Source organism: Procambarus clarkii, chromosome 3, assembly GCF_040958095.1.
Source record: "Procambarus clarkii isolate CNS0578487 chromosome 3, FALCON_Pclarkii_2.0, whole genome shotgun sequence".
Taxonomy (NCBI): Eukaryota; Metazoa; Arthropoda; class Malacostraca; order Decapoda; family Cambaridae; genus Procambarus; species Procambarus clarkii.
The window spans coordinates 31877535-31895913 of NC_091152.1; the positions used below are offsets into that span (position 1 = coordinate 31877535).

An 18379-nucleotide genomic window follows, 5' to 3' on the forward strand; every position below is an offset into this window, starting at 1 on the left:
AGGATGTTGGTGTCGTTCAGCTCCATGTGCAGGTTCCCTCCCTTTCGGCAGCTCTGGTGGCCGAGGACTTGCGTGCCCGGGGCCTTTTGGCTTCGGCCTTGCTTTTATTTTCCCTCCTCGAGTTGTCTTCGGACTGGCTCACTGAGGATGTGGAGCGCTTGAGGCTGTTCCTGGTTATGGCGCCTTGGTCTCGTCGGCTCGCTTGTTAGCTGCCTTGCTGGAGCTTTTCGCGCCGATGTTGCGGGATGTGGTTGCGCTGTTTTATGCTTACCGGCTTGTGTGTCGGCAGTCACTGCTTGCCTCTTCTGTGGAATCCGTTTGGGCCTTGGCTTTTAGGATGTCTTCGCCCTTTTGTCCTCTCCTGTTTGAGGCTTCAGCCTTTGTGCAGTATATTCAGGCTGCTTCAGCTTCTTGCCGTCCTATGTCGGACTTGCTGGTTCTTTGGGGGTCCCGTAGTGGGCCTTCCCGGAAGGGTTGTGCCAAGGCTCGTGGTTCATCTCGTCATGGTAGGCCACTGGTTTCGGGTTCGGCTTCTCCTTTGGACCCGCCTTCGTCTGGTTGGCGCGGTGTTCACATGGATGGTATCCCTGGAATTCTGGGACACGTACAGTATTGGCATGTCACGATTCATCCAGGGTTCGTGGACTGACTTGGTTTTGTCATTGCATTACAGGCTTGTCACTTTCGTTGTCTTCCTTTCAACTTAAATCTGGCACCTCGTGTGTTCACACACCTTACCCAGGTTGTGATGACCCATTAGCGTTACCTATTCGAGCCCTCACTCGTGTTCACGGATGCCTAATCTCTCAGCTGGGGCTTTGTGACCAGTGCTCTCCAGGCTGGCCAGGGTCGGTAGGGTCCGTCCTTCCATCGGGCTCAGCACAGCATGGGAGTTCGTGGTGGTGTGGTATTCGTTTCAGAAGGTTCGTCTCGCTCGTGGATCAAAGATCCAGCTCCATTCAGACTGCTCCCCTGTGGTTCATTGTCTGAACCATGGGGGTTTAATGTGATCCTTGGCTCTTTGGAGCTGGTTCCTTTGGGTGACTCGTCTGTTGAGTTCTTAGGGTTTGGTTCTCCTGGCAGTTCATGTCCAGGGAGTGTCCAACGTCTTGGTGGATGGCCTGTTCTGTTTCATTCCCCTGTCCACGGAATGGAAGGTTGACGCTGACTCATTCTGTTGGCTCTGCTGGACGTTCGGGCAGTCGGACGTGGACCTCTTCACGTTGGCTTGGTCAAGGCATCTTACGGTATATTCGGCACCCTTCCCCGACTGCGTGGCCATTGGGGTTGATGCATTTCGACTGGACTGGTCGAGGTGGGGTTATCCGTACCTGTTCCCACCAGTTCAGTTGTTGCTCCAAATCCTGGAGACTTACCAGGGGGAGGGTAGTTCTATTGGCCCCTTGGTGACTAGCCTAGCTATGGTTTTAGGCACTGCTTGCTCGGTGTTCGAACCTAAGGGTTTTCCTGCAGTTCCGCCTCTTTCAGCAGATCGGTCCAATTCGGTACATAGTTCGTTCAATCTTCTCCTCTGCTCTTCGCGTCTGGTATTTTTGACGCGGGTTTATCACCACTTACATGGTGAGTAGGTGGCTTCGTTGATGGTGTCCCACCTGTGAGTTTCATCTCGGCGGCAGTACAAAGTTTCCTGACAGTCCTTTCGGCATTTCTTGACTCTTCGTAGGTTTTGTCTGGTTTCTGATCAGGTTGTTTGGTCCTTTCTCTCTTGGTTGTTTTAGGACTGTCAATTTATGCCAAATACTGTCAGCTCATATCATGCGCCGCTGGCGGAGCCGCTTCAGCTTGCGTTTGAGGTGGATGTCACTTCTGCTCCGCTCCGCAAGCTTTCTTGGGCGTTGTTTCACCTCTGGCCTGGTCATGCGCCACCTGAGCCATCCGGGTGCTCTCTTTTCTCCTCTGTTTATGGTGGCCCCTTTGGTTCCGGACTGTTTTTCTAAGGCTCATTTTTTTGTTGGCATTTGCCTCTGGGGGTCTGGTTGGGGTGCTTCATGTTCTCCTCTGGTGCTGGGGTTTCTGATCTTTTGGTACTGGTGGTCGTTTTATTAGTTTGCAGTTGTCTCCTTTTCTGGCAAAGAATGAGATTACTGCTTTCCGGAGGGGTCCTTGGGGTTGTTGTTTGGTTGGTTTGGCCGGGTGTGCATCACTTTTTAAGTCCAGTTGTGGCCGTTATTTGTGCGACATGGCCTCTGGGGCAGGAGATGCACTTTGGATGGACCCACTTTCCCTGTTCCAGGGTGCGGGTCTCTCAGGTCGTCTGCAGGATTATTCGGTCCATCCAGCCTTTGTCTATCCCCGAGCCCATGACATTCATAAGTTCGCAACTTTGGTGTTTTTGGTAATGTGTTTTGGGCTGACATTTGGGTACCAGGCTTTTGGAGGTTGAACAGGGTCCTGGCCGCACGGTACCTCGTTAATTTTCCTGGCCATTCTCAGGCATGTGTAGCCTTGGGTCGCAGGTTGCAGCCAGTTGTCACAACTTTCAGTTAAGAAGTGAGTGGGGCTGCCTCCTGGGTAAATCCCTCTTTTCCTTTATCTTTGGCTCCCCGAAACTACCTAATCAAAGGAGTTCTCTACAGAAAACCAGCGTTAAATGTAATGAAACGGCATTTTCTGTGAGAGACCCGAGGCGCCCAGGCGTCCCTTCTTTTTTTGGGGGGGAGCTCGTATGGCTTCCCGGAGCTATCCAGGCTGATATGGATACCCTATCTATTTTGCATCAGTCAATGTGGGTGGAGTTCTAGGCCTACTGGGCACCATGAGCCAGAACCTGACCTCTCTCACAGAGGCACGAGGAGCAATGGCCCATAGAAATACACATGTGATTTGGAGCATTCTATATCTACCATTGACCAGGACAGGCACCCAGAAAGGTAAGCGCCACAAAACAAACCCCCTCTTCTGGTTAAAACAACAACAAATTGCCAACGAGTGTACAGAACTCCCCAAAAGAAATTAGAGCAAACAAGCATGATGTCACATGAACTCCGCTGCATGTCTGCGCAGCTCCCCTCTCCCCAGGAGCAGGAAGGGGAAGCCCCAGACCCTCGCACCAGCGATCTACACCGCTAGTTCCTCAGTTGATGGGATCGTGCATAGTCGGGATCGATGCCTTTCGGCAGGACTGGTCGAGGTGGGGGTTCCTCTACCTCTTCTTCCCGGTTCAGTTGTTGCTCCAGGTCCTGGCTTACTTGGAAACTTACCAGGGGCGAGTAGTTCTCTTGAACCCGTGGTGGCCGGCCCAGCCATGATTTCAGGTGCTGCTTGCCCGGTGTCCGAACCTAGAGGTTTTCCGCGGTTCCGCCTCGTTCAGATCGGCCTGGTCTGGTACGAGACTGGTTCGCTCTTATCTTTGAGTCTTCGCATTTGGTGTTTTTTACTCGGGGTTTATCACCATCTCTATGGTGATCAGGTTGCCTCTTTGATGGTTCCCACCTGCAGGCTTCTTCTCGGTGTCAGTATGAAGTTTCCTAGTGGTCCTTCTGTTTCTTTTTGACTCTTCATCGTTACTCTTCACTTTCGGTTAGGGAAACTACATATAGTATATTTAGTTTAATGATTCGTTTTTTTTATTTCAGGGAGGAAGATGCATCTTACACTGAGGTGAGTTGTTGCTGCAATGTATTTATTTATATACAAGAAAGTACATTAGGGGTTAACAGAGAACATAGAAATTAAGTTGAATTTACATTCTTGTAAAGCCACTAGCACGCATAGCGTTTCGGGCAAGTCCTTAAGCTAACAGATAATTTTTAGATAATTAACAGTAAAATTGACAAAACATTTTATAGGTACAGGTTTACAGGTATTTATTATAATTCATTGTTTGTATTATAGTACAGTATTATAATTTATATAGTTTAATTGTTAATAATATTAACAATTTATATTATAATTTATTGTTTGTTGTTTGAGATTCCTGTGGACGTAAAGTCTCTGGTTGGCCCACTGTCTTGGTCATGTGAACATTAAAGTAGGTGTTGTCGCTGCCATAGAATTTTGTGTACAGCTTAAGTCAAGGTGATCTTGTTCCTATGTTTATCCCATTTTCTTTACTCACTACAAAAGAAGAATTAAGTAACTAAAATAGGAAATTCACTTCCAAGGTTTCAATAGGTATTTTGATTATTGTGCACAGTCTTTAATACATGGGATGTAGTCAAACCCTATCACTATATCACTAGTAACATTTAAGAGACTTGATAATATTGAATGATCAATAGATGCATGGCTCTTTTATCAAATGGGATTTTTTTCTTGGTGGCCTTCATTGTATAACCAAAATAGGTAATGGGAAACATCCTTAACCTGGCTGTTTTATTTATTTTATCTTATTTTATTTTATTTATTCACAGTAGATGGTAAAATCCTTGGTATTCTCATTGATAATAAGCTGAATTTCCTGGGGCCACATTCAATATATAGCAAAAAGAGTTTCTAAAACAGTTTGCATTCTTTCTAAAATCAGATAGTGGAACCTGAGTTTACGAATGCCCCACTTTACAAATTTTTCGGTTTTCGAGCTCAATTTCTTAAAAAAATTTGACTCTGTTTACAAGCTTTGCCTAGCTTGAAGAGTTTGTTGATACTCATATGAATCGACCGAGCGCGTGGTTCCTGGTGGCAAAAGTTAGGCGTGCTTCAGTTTACCAGTGCCTTCCGTCTAGTGATCGTGCTTGAATTCTTTGTTAATTTTTTTTTTCTTCTGAACATAAAAGTAATTAATATATATCATTCCATGGGTCCCAAGAAAGTCAGTGGTAAGGTTCAACTTAAGAAAACAAATGAGGATGATGTTAGAGGAAAAATAGAGATCATTCGTAAACATAAAAATGGTATGCGGGTTGTTGAACTAGCTAGGCAGTCAACTGCCTAGCTAGTCAACTATATGCACTGGCATGCATATAGTTGACTAGTGTATATAGTACGATGCATATAGTTGACAACAAATTGTCAACTATATGCACCGTACTTGCTAAGAAAAAAGACAGTGCTAGAGTGGCAAACGGCGTAACAACAATTACAAAACAAAGAACACACACACACACACTTGATGTTGAAAAGTTATTATTAATTTGTATACACAACAAGGAGTTAGCAGGTGATAGCATTTCAGAGGGTATCATTTGTGAAAAAGCAAGGCAATTGAATGAAGATCTTAAAGAAAACCCCTGGAATGAGTGAAGCAGATACGAAAGTATTTGTCAAGCTGGGGATGGTTTGAGAAATTTAGAAAGTGACATTCATAGTGTTGTAAGGCATGGGGAGGATGCCAGCTCAAACCTGCGGCTGAAAGATTTGTTGGTAATTTTAAAGATTTTGTAGATAGGGATACCTACCATAACAAGTGTTTAATTATGACGAGACAGGGCTATTCTGGAAAAGATTGCTTAAGAGGACATATATTACCCAGAAGTCATTGGCCTGACACAAGCCTATGAAAGATAGGCTAACTCTTATACTGTGTTGTAGTGTGAGTAGGGATTTGAAAATTAAACCCTTGCTTGTGTATCATTCCAAAAATCCAAGGGTTTTCAAAAAATATAATGTGCAGAAAAGCCAAATGTGTGCGATGTGGAGGGCTAATAGTATGGTATGGGTGACAAGGCAATTTTTTACCATGTGGATGAATGAAGTGTTTTGCCCTTCCATCAAAAAATATCTGCAGGAGAAAAGTTTGCCACTCAAGGCCCTGCTTCTCCTCGACAATGCTCCTGCTCATCCTCCAGGGATGGTGGATTCATTGTTCAAGGAATTTAGTTTTGTTACAATAAAGTTCCTTTCTCTCAACACCACTCCTCTAACCCTTAAACTGCGCATGGCGTATATATACGCCCTGAGTAACATGTCCCATGGTGCGCATGGCGTATATATACGCCATAGGGTGCCAGGCCTGATTCAAATGGCCCACGGCTACACGGGGTTCACAGTAGCTTCCTCAGGGCTCTTGTAAACAGATGCCATTTTTTTTAAAAATCGTGGGCAATATTCTCAGGTGTGAGAGGCACAGTACTGTTGGAGCAACCAAGGCCGGCGCACGCAGCATGAGCGAACAGCATTGATGTTCAGTTTGTGACCACAGCATCGCCGAAAAATGTCAAAATAAATATATAATTGTTATTATTTAGCGATGACAATATTACAGATGACCAATGACTGTGATATAAATAACCAGGGTTGTGATAATAGCAGGATTGTTGTAATAATTAGCGCTGTGGGAGGAGTGATGCTGAGAGACGGAGGGAGACAGCATTGTTTACTGTGTGGCCACCTGTTATTGTTTGCATTCACCATACCAGGTCAGTGGTTCTCTATGGTGAACACAAATGTAGATACTTATATATAATGTGTGTATTAGTGTAATAACAGCAAAAGGATTATGCTGGGAGGAGCCATATGGGTGACGGAGGTGACGTCGTCTGCACGATTTGTCTAGCTGTTTAGAGGGTGGCTACTATGCTCTTTGGGCGCACTACAAGCTTAGGTGTACAGTTACGGTGCATAAAACATGTAGATATTTATATATAATATGTGTATATAGGGTAATAACACTGCAAAAGGTATTGTTGGGGGAGAAAGTTTAGTGCGTGTGACCTTGAAAGAGTGAGGGAGCCGCCAGCCGCCATCTGTGTATAGTGACGACTCTTAGTGCCTGAACTAACTATATCAGCTTAGCTGTACAGTTGTGGTGAACAAAATATACACATACTTATATATAACGTCTGTATATAGTGTAATAACACCACAAATGGTATTGTTGGGGGAGAAAGTTTAGTGCGTGTGACCTTGAAAGAGTGAGGGAGCCGCCAGCCACCATCAGTGTATAGCGACGACTCTTAGTGCCTGAACTAACTATATCAGCTTAGCTGTACAGTTGTGGTGAACAAAATATACACATACTTATATATAACGTCTGTATATAGTGTAATAACACCACAACTGGTATTGTTGGGGGAGAAAGTTTAGTGCGTGTGTTGAGGGAGTGGCAGCGAGTGGCTGGCTGGTGTGTGGCGGTAACTCCTCGTTGCTTTTCGACTCTCAATACCAACTTAGTGGTTCGTTATGGTGACCAAAACATGCCAATACTTATATATAACCTGTGTATAGAGTGTAATAGCAGCAAAACTATTTGTTTATAGTTTTATAAACATAATAATTGAATCACTAATATGCACATCATACTTTTGAGTATAGCGATTATTAACCACTTTTATTATATAAATATATTACAATGCACACTATTGAATAATATTACTGCAAAAAAACTAAGAAAAAATCAATCGGAGACATTGAAACAATTAGGTAATAATATCTTTGTGGCAACTCCCATCTGTCAACGCGGGTGACGCTGACCAGGTCTGACGACCGCTCTGTCAACGCCCACTTTTTGCCAGACTTCCTCGGTCAATTGCGCCCAAAATATGTCACCTACGATTTTTTTTATTTTTTCCGTGCTCAGGGGACACAAATTAACATGTTTAGAAGACGAAAAAAAATTTTTGAATTTTTTTTTTTCTTGCGCACAGGGGTGTAAATGTCCCAAGGACCCCTGATCAGTGTAAGGGCTAATGCAGCCTATGGACCAGAAAAATAATTTCCAATTTTAAGAAATTTTATGGCAGGGCACTTTTCTGGAGATGTCAAAGTGACTGATGCCACAAACTTCACCCTCAAAGAGTTTTGGAAAAACCATTTTAACATTTGTAGTGCTTTAAAACTCGGACAAAGCCTGGCAAGAGGTGACTAAGAACTATGATCTCTGGCTGGAGAAAATTGTGGCCTGAATGTGTTTCAGAACTAGACTTTGAGGGGTTTGAGCCTGAACCTGAACCTGAAGTAACTCTTGTTGAGGAAATTGTTTCTCTGGGCTGGAAATTGGGCTTGGATTGGGTGGTGCTGATGTGGAGGAGTTGGTGGATGAACACAGTGAAGAACTGACCACCTAAGAACTCCTAGCCCTTCACAAGGAACAGCAACAAGACGCTGTTGAGGAAACTTCTTCAGGGAAGGTGGCGGCAGTACAGAATGTCCCGTCCTCATTAATTAAGAAAATGTGTGCAGTATAGGAACTGCAAATGTTTGCTGAAGAGTGTCTCCCAACTAAAGCTGCAGTAGGCCATTGCCTTAACCTTTTTAATGACACTGTGATGCCTTATGTTATGAACCTTACCTCCTGTGGAAGTTAGCTTCTGTTAAAGGAGTTGATTAGAGAAAGTTTTTGAAATAAATAGTACCCTTAGCTGGAGATTGTTTAGGAATAACATGTATTGGAATAGCAAAACTATGTGAAGAGTAGTTGTAAGGAAAAATGGACTCAATCAAAAACTTGCATGGGGAATATGATAAATGAAGTTAATAAAAGGTTTGATTGGTAATGTTAAGAATATAGTTTTAAGGAGCGATGCCGCAAGAGGGGCGGACGCCACCTTGACCAGACGAGACGAGGAACGTTGATGACCAGTCATTGTTTTCTGAGGGTTTTCTCAAGTCGTTCAATCAGATAAGCCTTTATATAATAGTAGCAGGGGTGTAAGGAAGGGTAGAGTACACTAACAGTCTCCTGAGCAGTATTTTAATTTTTTTTTTTTTTTTGAAGAGTCCAAGTTTCCAAGGGGTTTATATATATATATGTGCATCACCAGTTGAGAGATTTGGTGGTGATTATTTTTTCCATGTGTTACCTTCAGGATGAGCGTGAGTTGTAAGGAGTGAATTATGTTATGTATTGTTGCGTGTGTTATTAATGTATACAGGGGTACCTCGGTTTAAGAGTTTAATCCGTTCCTGGAGACAGCTCGTAACCCGAAGCTAATTTCCCCATAAGAAATAATGGGAAACGAATTAATCCGTTCCAGACTACCCAAAAACCTCACTTCAAACTAAATTTTATACCTAATTCATCTAAATCTACACTAAAAAACTATGTTCAAATTATTATTTACCATTGCTGGTGACTGCTGTAGGCGTATGGAAGATGGTGAGGAGGGGGGGGGGGGGGGGGGGGGGAGGAGGAGAGGTGTTACTGTTTGGAAGGGGAGTCCCCTTCTATTATAACATCAGGCAGTGAGGACCTCTCAGGGGTGCATTCTCTGGCATGTTTTGCCTGCATACCACTAGGTCCTGGTTGTGGCTCACTGCTTGATGTTCTCACAACAAATGTCCATGGAAGATTGTTTTTCCCTTCTTCGCAAGATGTCTCTGTAGTGAGGCATCACATTGTCATTGAAAAGACTAATGCAACGACCTACTACAACTTTCTCGGGTGAGTCTTTTCAATAAAAGTTTGCATTTCTTCCCACATCTGACACCACTTCTTAATGTCTGCAGAAGGGACATTCGCTTCTGCCTCATCCTCCTCCACTGGAGAAACATCCTCAGCTGGATCTTCTTGCTGTTCCTTTTGAAGGGCTTGGATTTCTTCGGTGGTCAGTTCTTCGTTGTCTTCTTCCACCAACTCCTCCACATCATCACCATCTAATTCCAAGCCCATTTGCCGGCCCAGAGTAACAATAGTCGCATCATTTACAGGCTCAAACCCCTCAAAGTCTAGTTCTGTCACACATTCAGGCCACAATTTTCTCCAGGCAGAGATCAGGGCTCTTTGAATCGCTTCTTGCCAGGCTATGTCACCGAGTTTTAAAGAACTACAAATGTTAAAATGGTGTTTTCCAGAACTCTTTGAGGGGTGAGGTTTGTGGCTTCAGTCACTTCAAAGCATTTCCGGAAAAGTGCCCTTTCATAAAGTTTCTTAAAATTTGCTATGATTTTCTGGTCCATAGGCTGAATTAGAGGAGTGGTGTTAGGAAGAAGGAATTTTACTGTGAGAAATTTATTGTATCTGTGAAACAATTCATCTTCCAAGCCTGGAGGATGAGCAGGAGCATTGTCGAGGAGAAGCAGGGCCTTGAGTGGCAAATGTTTCTCCTGCAGATATTTTTCTATGGCAGGGCATACCACTTCATTCACCCACATCGAAAAAAAATCCTAGTCACCCATGCCTTATTATTAGCCCTCCATGTCACACACATTTGATTTTTCTGCACTTTATACTGTTTGAAAACCCTTAGATTTTCAGAATGATACACTAGCAAGGGTTTAATTTTCAAATCGCCACTCGCATTTGAACACAGCACAAGCGTAAACCTATCTTTCATAGGCTTGTGTCCGGGCAAGGATTTTTCCTCCTTGGTAATGTATGTCGTCTTAGGCAATCTTTTCCAGAACAGTCCTGTTTCATCACAGTTAAACACCTGTTGTGGTAGGTATCCCTCAGCCTCTGCAAACTCTTTAAATTCTTCAATAAATATCTCAGCGGCTGGTTTGTCTGAGCTGGCAGCCTCCCCATGCCTCACAACACTATGAATGCCGCTTCTTTTTCTAAATTTCTCAAACCATCCCCTGCTTGCCTTAAAGTATTTCTCTGCACTCATTCCAGGGGTTTTCTTTACAAGGTCTTCATGCAATACCCTGGCTTTCTCACAAATGATGGCCTCCAAAACACACTCACCCGCTAACTCCTTGTTGTGTATCCAAATTAATAATAACTTTTCCACTTCCTCAAATATTTGTGGTCTTTGTTTCGTGATTGTTGATACTCCTTTTGCCACTTTAGCACTCGGTGTCCTTTTTCTTGGTAAGTATAGTGCATATCGTTGACGTGGATTCGTTGTACTGCCTACAAAGTTCAACAACACATGCACCATTTTCATGCTTCTGAATGATCTCTTGGTTTTCCTCTATTGTCATCCTCACATGCGATTTCTTGCCTTGAACCTTACCACTGGCTTTCTTGGGACCCATTGCGATGTATAAAAAATTTTATGCTCAAATAGCAAAAACTCCGAAAATAAACGGTAAATCCTTGTGAAGAATTCAGGCGGGATAGTCACTGGGCGCAAGGCACTGGCAAACTGAGCGGTGATCGCCATGCCACCACGCGCTAGGTCGTCCCGTATGCGTATCAACAAACTCGTATCCTGAGGCAACCCTCGTAAACCGATACAAATTTTCAGAGCAAATCCTGCTCGTAAGCCAAAAAGCTCGTAACCAGGGGCGCTCGTAAGCCGAGGTACCACTGTATATGTGTCATTTATCTACTAGGTTGTTTCGCTACACCATGAATTCTCCTTGGCTCAAGTAAAAGCCTTTATTCCCCTAGACAACATTAAAAATACACGACCACCACCCCCCAATACGTGATATCTCGCTACAGACAAGTGTTAAGACGTAGGGGAAAAAATCTTTATGGAAAAGTTCTTAGTGAGACAAACAAGCAGTAAGCCACAACCAGGTCCTAGTGGTATGCCTGCAATACGTAGGAGAGAGAGTACCCCAGAGAAGTCATCACTGCCTGATGTTATAATAGAAGGGGATTCCCCCTCCAAACACTTAACCTCTCCTCCTGTCCCCCCCCCCCCTCCCCTCATCGTCTTCCATACGCAAACAAGTCATCAATAAAGGTAAGATATAACTTGTACATAGTACAAAATATTTGTAGTATTATATATGAAATGGATTTTTAAGTTAATATTTTTGGGATCCGAGGCCCAGTCCGGCCCAAGGCCTGCCAGTCTGGCTGCCACCCCCCTTCCCCCTACTACTGACCCGCTGTAACCTACCCCCTCCCTTCCCCTCCTCTCTCCTTCCCGCACCTGACCACCAGCGGCCAGCCACAACCCGCTCCCCCCCCTCCCCCCAACCACTGGTGGCCCGCCAACTGCCCCTCCTTTCATCAGTTGAAAATTCGGTGATTTCACTTGATTGGATTTAAGACCACAAGCTGCTAAGGGCTATTTGGTCTTTGTCACCCACAGGCGCATAAAAAAAAAATTATTGTAAACCTGTTAATGTGTGTTCCCTGATCACGGGAAAAATAATAAAAAAATTGTAAGTGACATATTTTGGCCGCAATAGGGCCGGAAAGTCTGGCAAAAGAGGCGCTGACTCAGCAAGCGTCGGGGAAGTTCTGCTTCCCTCAGCTGTCAGGCGGGGAGTTGCCACAAAGATATAATTACCTAATGGGGGGTAGAAATAGCCTAAGGTACTCTATCCCTTTGAGATGTATCTTTTTCTTGTCTCAATAAACATACTTGAACTTGATTACCTAATTATTTCAGTGTCTCTGATTGATTTTTTCTTAGTTTTTTTTTTGCAGTATTATTATTCAATAGTGTGTAGTGGTATATTTTAATATAATAAAATGTGTGAATCATTGTTGTACTCAAAATTATGGTGTGCATATTATTGATTCAATTATGTTCATAAAACAATAAACAAATACTTTTGCAGTTATTACACTATATACACAGGTTATATACAAGTATCTGCATATTTTGTTCACCATAATGAACCACGAAGTTGATAGTGTGAGTCAAAAAGCAACGAGGAGTGGGCAGCCAGCCACTCGCTACCCCTCCCTCCCTCCCTCAAAAACTCCTCACTCGCCAACATCCTCCTCCTACTATACTGTTTTTGCTTTTGCTTTTATTCACTACATACAAACGTTATATATAAGTATCTACATGTTTTGTTCACCATAGTTGTTCATGTTAGCTGGCATAGTGCACAAAGAGCATAGTTGCCACCCTTACACAGCTTGACAAGTCAGGAAGATGACACCACCTCCCTCACCAAAATGGCTTCTTCCAGCACTTCTTTTGCTGTTATTACACTATATATGCACGTTATAGATAAGTATCACATTTGTGTTCATCATAGTGAACCACTAAGCTTGTATGGTGATGGCAGACAGTAACAGGTGGCCACACAATTCAATTCCTCTGATAACCATCTACAAAATTCTCAGGGGAATTGACAGGGTGGAACACGAACAAGGGGACACAGGTGGAAACTTAGAACCCAGATGAGCCACAGGGATGTTAGAAAGAATTTTTTCAGTGTCAGGGTAGTAAACAAATGGAATGCATTAAGTAGTGATGTGGTGGAGGCAGACTCCATACACAGTTTCAAATGTAGATATGATAGAGCCCAATAGGCTCAGGAATCTGTACACCAGTTGATTGACAGTTGAGAGGTGGGACCAAAGAGCCAGAGCTCAACGCCTGCAAACACAACTAGGTGAGTACACACAACTGATGTTCCTTCCCTCCCTCCCTCAATGGTTCAAGGCCAGATGCACTAACATTCCTCCTTCAAGTATACTGTGTGTGGTGTTATTACACTATATGCACACATTATATACAAGTATCTACATGTTTTGTTCACCATAACTGTTCAACTAAGCTGGTATAGTGCCCAAAGAGCATAGTGGCCACCTTCCTCACCAAAATGGCTTCTCCCAATACTACTTTTGATGTTATATATAATGTATATATATATACATTATATATAAGTATCTACATTTTTGTTTACCATAACGAACCATTAAGTTGGTATGGTGAGACAAACAGCAGCAAGGAGTAACCACCACACACACTAGCCAGCCCGCCACTGGCTGCAACTCCCTCCCTCACCTCACCTTACTCGCCCACATTCTTCTCCCACCATACTGTTTTTGCTTTTATTCACTATATACAGACTATATATATATAAGTATCTGCATGTTTTGTTCACCATAGTGAACCACTAAGCTGGTATAGTAAGTGCAGACAGTAACAGGTGGCAACAGAGATTCGGCAGACGACTAACTACAACCCTCCCACCCTCTACATTACTCCTCCCACAGCACAGCACAAATTATCACAAAAATCCTGCTATTATCAGAATCCTGGTCATATTATATCACAGTCAGAGATCTTCTATAATACAATCAATGCCAAATAATACCGATTACATATTCGTGTGAAATTAGATAGCTGCTCCCGCAAGTCAGACCTTATCACTGCTGCAGTCACTATGAAATCCAATGTTTATGTGAACGAATGTCTAACCAGATTCAGACAAAATTTCTTATTTAAACTACGTGGAATCTGCAAAAGATCCCCTGCTATTAAACATTGTTTTGTGCGCGATGGTAAAATAATAGCTAGGAAGACTGACTCTGGAAAAACTTATGTCATAACCACTGAGGCACACCTCACTTCCTTCCTGGATGACTGTGGGATAACATCTGTATAACCAGAACATAATTTGTAGTCTCACATACTACCAAAGTGTACTTATGCTCTGCCTTTCCTTTCCAAAGGTTTTTTAATTTTATTTTTATTTTTTGTTTGTCATCTTTTTTGTTGAAATTGCTTGTTTTTTACTCTTAATTATTTGTTCTTAGTTAATCCCCTTGTCACTAAACCTAGGGCTTTTTATTACCCTGTTATATTTAAAGTAACTTGGTATTTGTTTCTTGTAATCCACAGTAAATACTGAGCTAGAGAAAGTCCATCTTTGGCTAACTGCCAACAAACTCACCCTTAACATTGACAAAACGTTTTATATTCTGTTTGGCAATAAATCCTCTAATCAGATAAATCTCAAAATAAACAATACCCAAATTTGTAACAAATTAGATGGCAAATTCCTTGGCGTTCTCATCGACCACAAGCTGAATTTCCAGGGTCACATTCTAAATATATAAAAAAAAGTTTCAAAAACTGTTGGCATTCTTTCTAAGATCAGATATTATGTACCCCGCCCTGCCCTGGTTACTCTCTATTACTCCCTCATCTATCCATACCTCAACTATGGTATTTGTGCTTGGGGTTCTACTACCCAAAATCATTTACGTTCTCTTATTACCCAACACAAAGCTGCTATTAGGACAATATCCAACTCTGGCCCCAGACATCACTCGGTACCCTTACTCAAATCTCTGAATGTTAGATATTAAGTCACTGCACATTCTCTCTTGTGTATTATACATATATAAAACGCTAAACTGTAATGCCAATCCTGACCTCAAAAGCTTCATTGAAGGTTGTAACAGAACCCATGAGCACCACACCAGAAACAAATACCTATTTGATATTCCAAGAGTACGACTTAATCAAACTAGAAATGCTCTACAAATCAAGGGACCCAGAATGTGGAATGACCTTCCCAACCATGTTAAAGACTGTACCTCTCTCAACCAGTTTAAGATAAAAACTAAACACTACCTAATAAATTCCCTGTAACCTACCTCACTCCTCTATTGTCAACCCATGTCTGTTTTTTTTTTTTTTTTTTTTTTTTTTTTTAATCAACACTGTCAACCTATTGTATTTGTGCTGCTTTTTCACTCATGTTCCCCTTTTTTTTTATCTTTATTTGTATTTGTTCTCAACACTTTTTATTCTTTATGCTCAATTAGTATTAAGTTCTAGATATTAATGTTTTTCTTGCCCGAAACGCATTGCGTAATAGTGGCTTTAGGCATTGTATGTACTAGCTCTATCTATATATCAATCCATTAATGTAACATCACTTGTATGTATGTACCTTACCTGAATAAACATATTTATATTTATTTATTTATTATTGTAATCATTTATTGGCATTAATTAATAGTATAATTGTTTATATAAGCATCTACCTCAGTATCATAGTAAAATCTTCCACATGAATATACTCTCACCCTGTTTATTTTTACACTTAGATTTATATTTGAGTAAATTTCTAGATTTACTTAGATTTACATGTCATTTTTTTTCTTGGAATTATCTATTTGAGCTCACTTTGTTTTCTTAGGTTCATACTAATTATAGGATTTTAATTAACCATTACTAAGCTAATTATCTTTAAGATCATTTTACTTTATGATCATTATTTTTCTTATTATTTTTTATTTTACATTTATATTGTCAGTCTCTACTGATTTTGTTTTTTATTTTATCTACCTTGTGTCCTTCCTGGCTATCTATTGGATCTTTATTTTACTTCTAATTTGTTACTATTTTATTGTATTTGCTTTTATTCTTGTGTTTTGCTGTATCGTGTATCTTGTATCGTGATCCCTCTGCATCTCTATGCACACTGATATTGATCCTGATCAAAATCTTCTGTCTCATATCTACACCAACCAGCACATTGATCATCATTATTGCAAGTATTTCACAGCACACCAGGCTAAAAACAAACTCCAAAATAGCACCTATCTATCAGTTTATAACCAAAATGTTAGATCACTTGGTAAACATTTTGACGATATAAATGCATTACTCACAGCACTAGGTACTAACTTATCGTTCATTATTTTAACAGAAACTTGGCTAAATAAAGACTATACCCAACTCTACAACTTAGCTGGTTATAAAGCCATTCATAACTGTAGGCCTAATAAAAAAGGTGGTGGCACAGCTATATATTACCGAGATACATTTTTCTGCAACAGTGTTATTAGTGACAGAGATGACTACTGTGAATATACTTTTGCTCAGTTTACAATTAAATCCCTTAAATCCTCTTTGACTATTGGAGTCATCTATAGATTTCCCAATACTAACATAACTTCTTTCTCAGATAACCTAAGGAATCTTATTATAAACAACAATCTCAACAAAAACCACATCATTCTGGGAGGAGACTTTAATATTGACCTGGGTCATCAAAATTGTTCTCAAGTTGACTATTTCCTTAACAGCATGAACTCCTGTATGCTAATCCCCACAATTTATTTATTTATTTATTTATTTATTTATGCATATACAAGAAGGTACATTGGGAATGTGAGGATACATAATATGGTAATTACAGTCTTGTAAAGCCACTAGTACGCGCAGCGTTTTGGGCAGAAACAATCACCAAACCTACCCGAGTCACTCAAACATCGGCCACTACCTTGGACCACATATGGACAAACATAACAGCTCCCCTTGTATCTGGTATAATCTATGACAGAACAACTGACCACTATCCTACCTTTCTCATAGCGAACATGGGCATAACACCACCAAAAAGCAAGAAACTTTCATTTAGGCTACACAGTGAATTAGCTTCAGGCAATCTTACAGATGCACTTCACAATATTAACTGGGATTCTGAAATCAATAATACCCAGGATATAAATTCATTAGCTAACCTCTTCCTCTCCAAAACTCTAAGCCTCTACAACCTTCATTGTCCTCTTCTTACCAAGCAAGTAACTGACAAAAGATTAAACAATCCATGGCTCACAAGTGGCATTCTCAACTCAGTCAACAAGAAACATGAAAATGAAAAGAAACTTAGGATTGGCCTAGTTTCAAAGGAAGTAGCTAAAAGGTACTCATCAATGCTTACCAGTATCATAAGAAAGGCAAAACTTGCATATTATGTGAATAGATTCAATGAAGCAAAAGGCAACATGAAAAGCACTTGGAAAACAATCTCTAGTATCCTAGGAACTAAACAACACTCACATAACCAAATAAAACTCTACAAGGATGGGGATATACCATCAACTGATTTAGAAATGGCAAATGAATTTAATAGTTTCTTTTCATCGGTTGGTGCTAATCTTGCCAGTAAAATCCCACAGACCCAGACACATATTAACACATATCTCTCAGGCAGCTATCCAAACTCTCTTCTCCTTTCACCAATCAGCCCGGCAGATGTTGTGTCCATCATACACTCTCTAAAAACCAAGGCAGGGAACACCAGTGAAATTCCGTCCATTGTATGCAAGAGCGCCTCCCATGCCCTTGCCCCACCCATAGCCCTACTGTTCAACAAATCTATAGTGTGTCACACCTTCCCTGATATCCTCAAAAAAGCAATAGTGACGCCAGTTCATAAAGGAGGCAATCCGGTGGACATAAACATTTATAGACCAATATCAAATCTACCCATTCTATCAAAAATATTTGAAAAAATTAACAAACGGCTCTAATTCCTACTTCGTAAAATTCGACATACTCAGCCCCTGCCAGTTTGGCTTCCGGTCCCAAAAGAGCACCAACGATGCAATCATTAGTCTCCTTGACGTAATCTACTCAGCCCTTGACAAAAATGAGTTTCCAATTGAACTCTTCATTGACCTAAGAAAAGCCTTTGATGTACTGTTAATCACAACTACCTCTTACTTAAACTCCAGCATTATGGAATTCGAGGCCTTGCCCTCGACTACATCCGATCCTATGTTAGTGACAGACACCAATATATAACCATCAATGATACAACTTCTTCCACTCTACCAATTACCATTGGAGTGCCACAGGGCAGTATCTTAGGACCTCTTCTATTTCTTATATATATAAACGATCTGCCTAATGTCTCTAATATTCTTAAACCTATATTGTTTGCTGACGATACTACCCTTATCTATTCAGACCTCAACCCACATACACTAAATAATGTTGTGAATAATGAATTAAAAAAGTCCACTTATGGATGTTAACTAACATTAAACATAGAAAAAGACTTGCTACATCTTATTTGGAAGCAAATCATCAAATACAATTCAGCTACAGATAGACAACATTAACCCTTAACATGCTCGGGGTCTAAT

The 18379-nt window shown here is 41.3% G+C and overlaps 1 protein-coding gene across 6 annotated transcripts in view; it reads left to right on the forward strand.

The window, feature by feature from the left end:
- LOC123749604 (uncharacterized) overlaps positions 1–18379 on the forward strand; it is a 311730-nt gene that overhangs the window by 14762 nt on the left and 278589 nt on the right. For all 6 annotated transcript variants that reach the window (XR_011229461.1, XR_011229458.1, XM_069330114.1 and 3 more), the window contains exon 2: positions 3597–3621. Coding sequence is in view for 4 of the 6 variants with exons in the window: in XM_069330114.1 (XP_069186215.1) it covers positions 3597–3621 (25 nt within the window). In the remaining 2 variants the exon portion in view is untranslated. The remainder of the gene's footprint in view (positions 1–3596; positions 3622–18379) is intronic.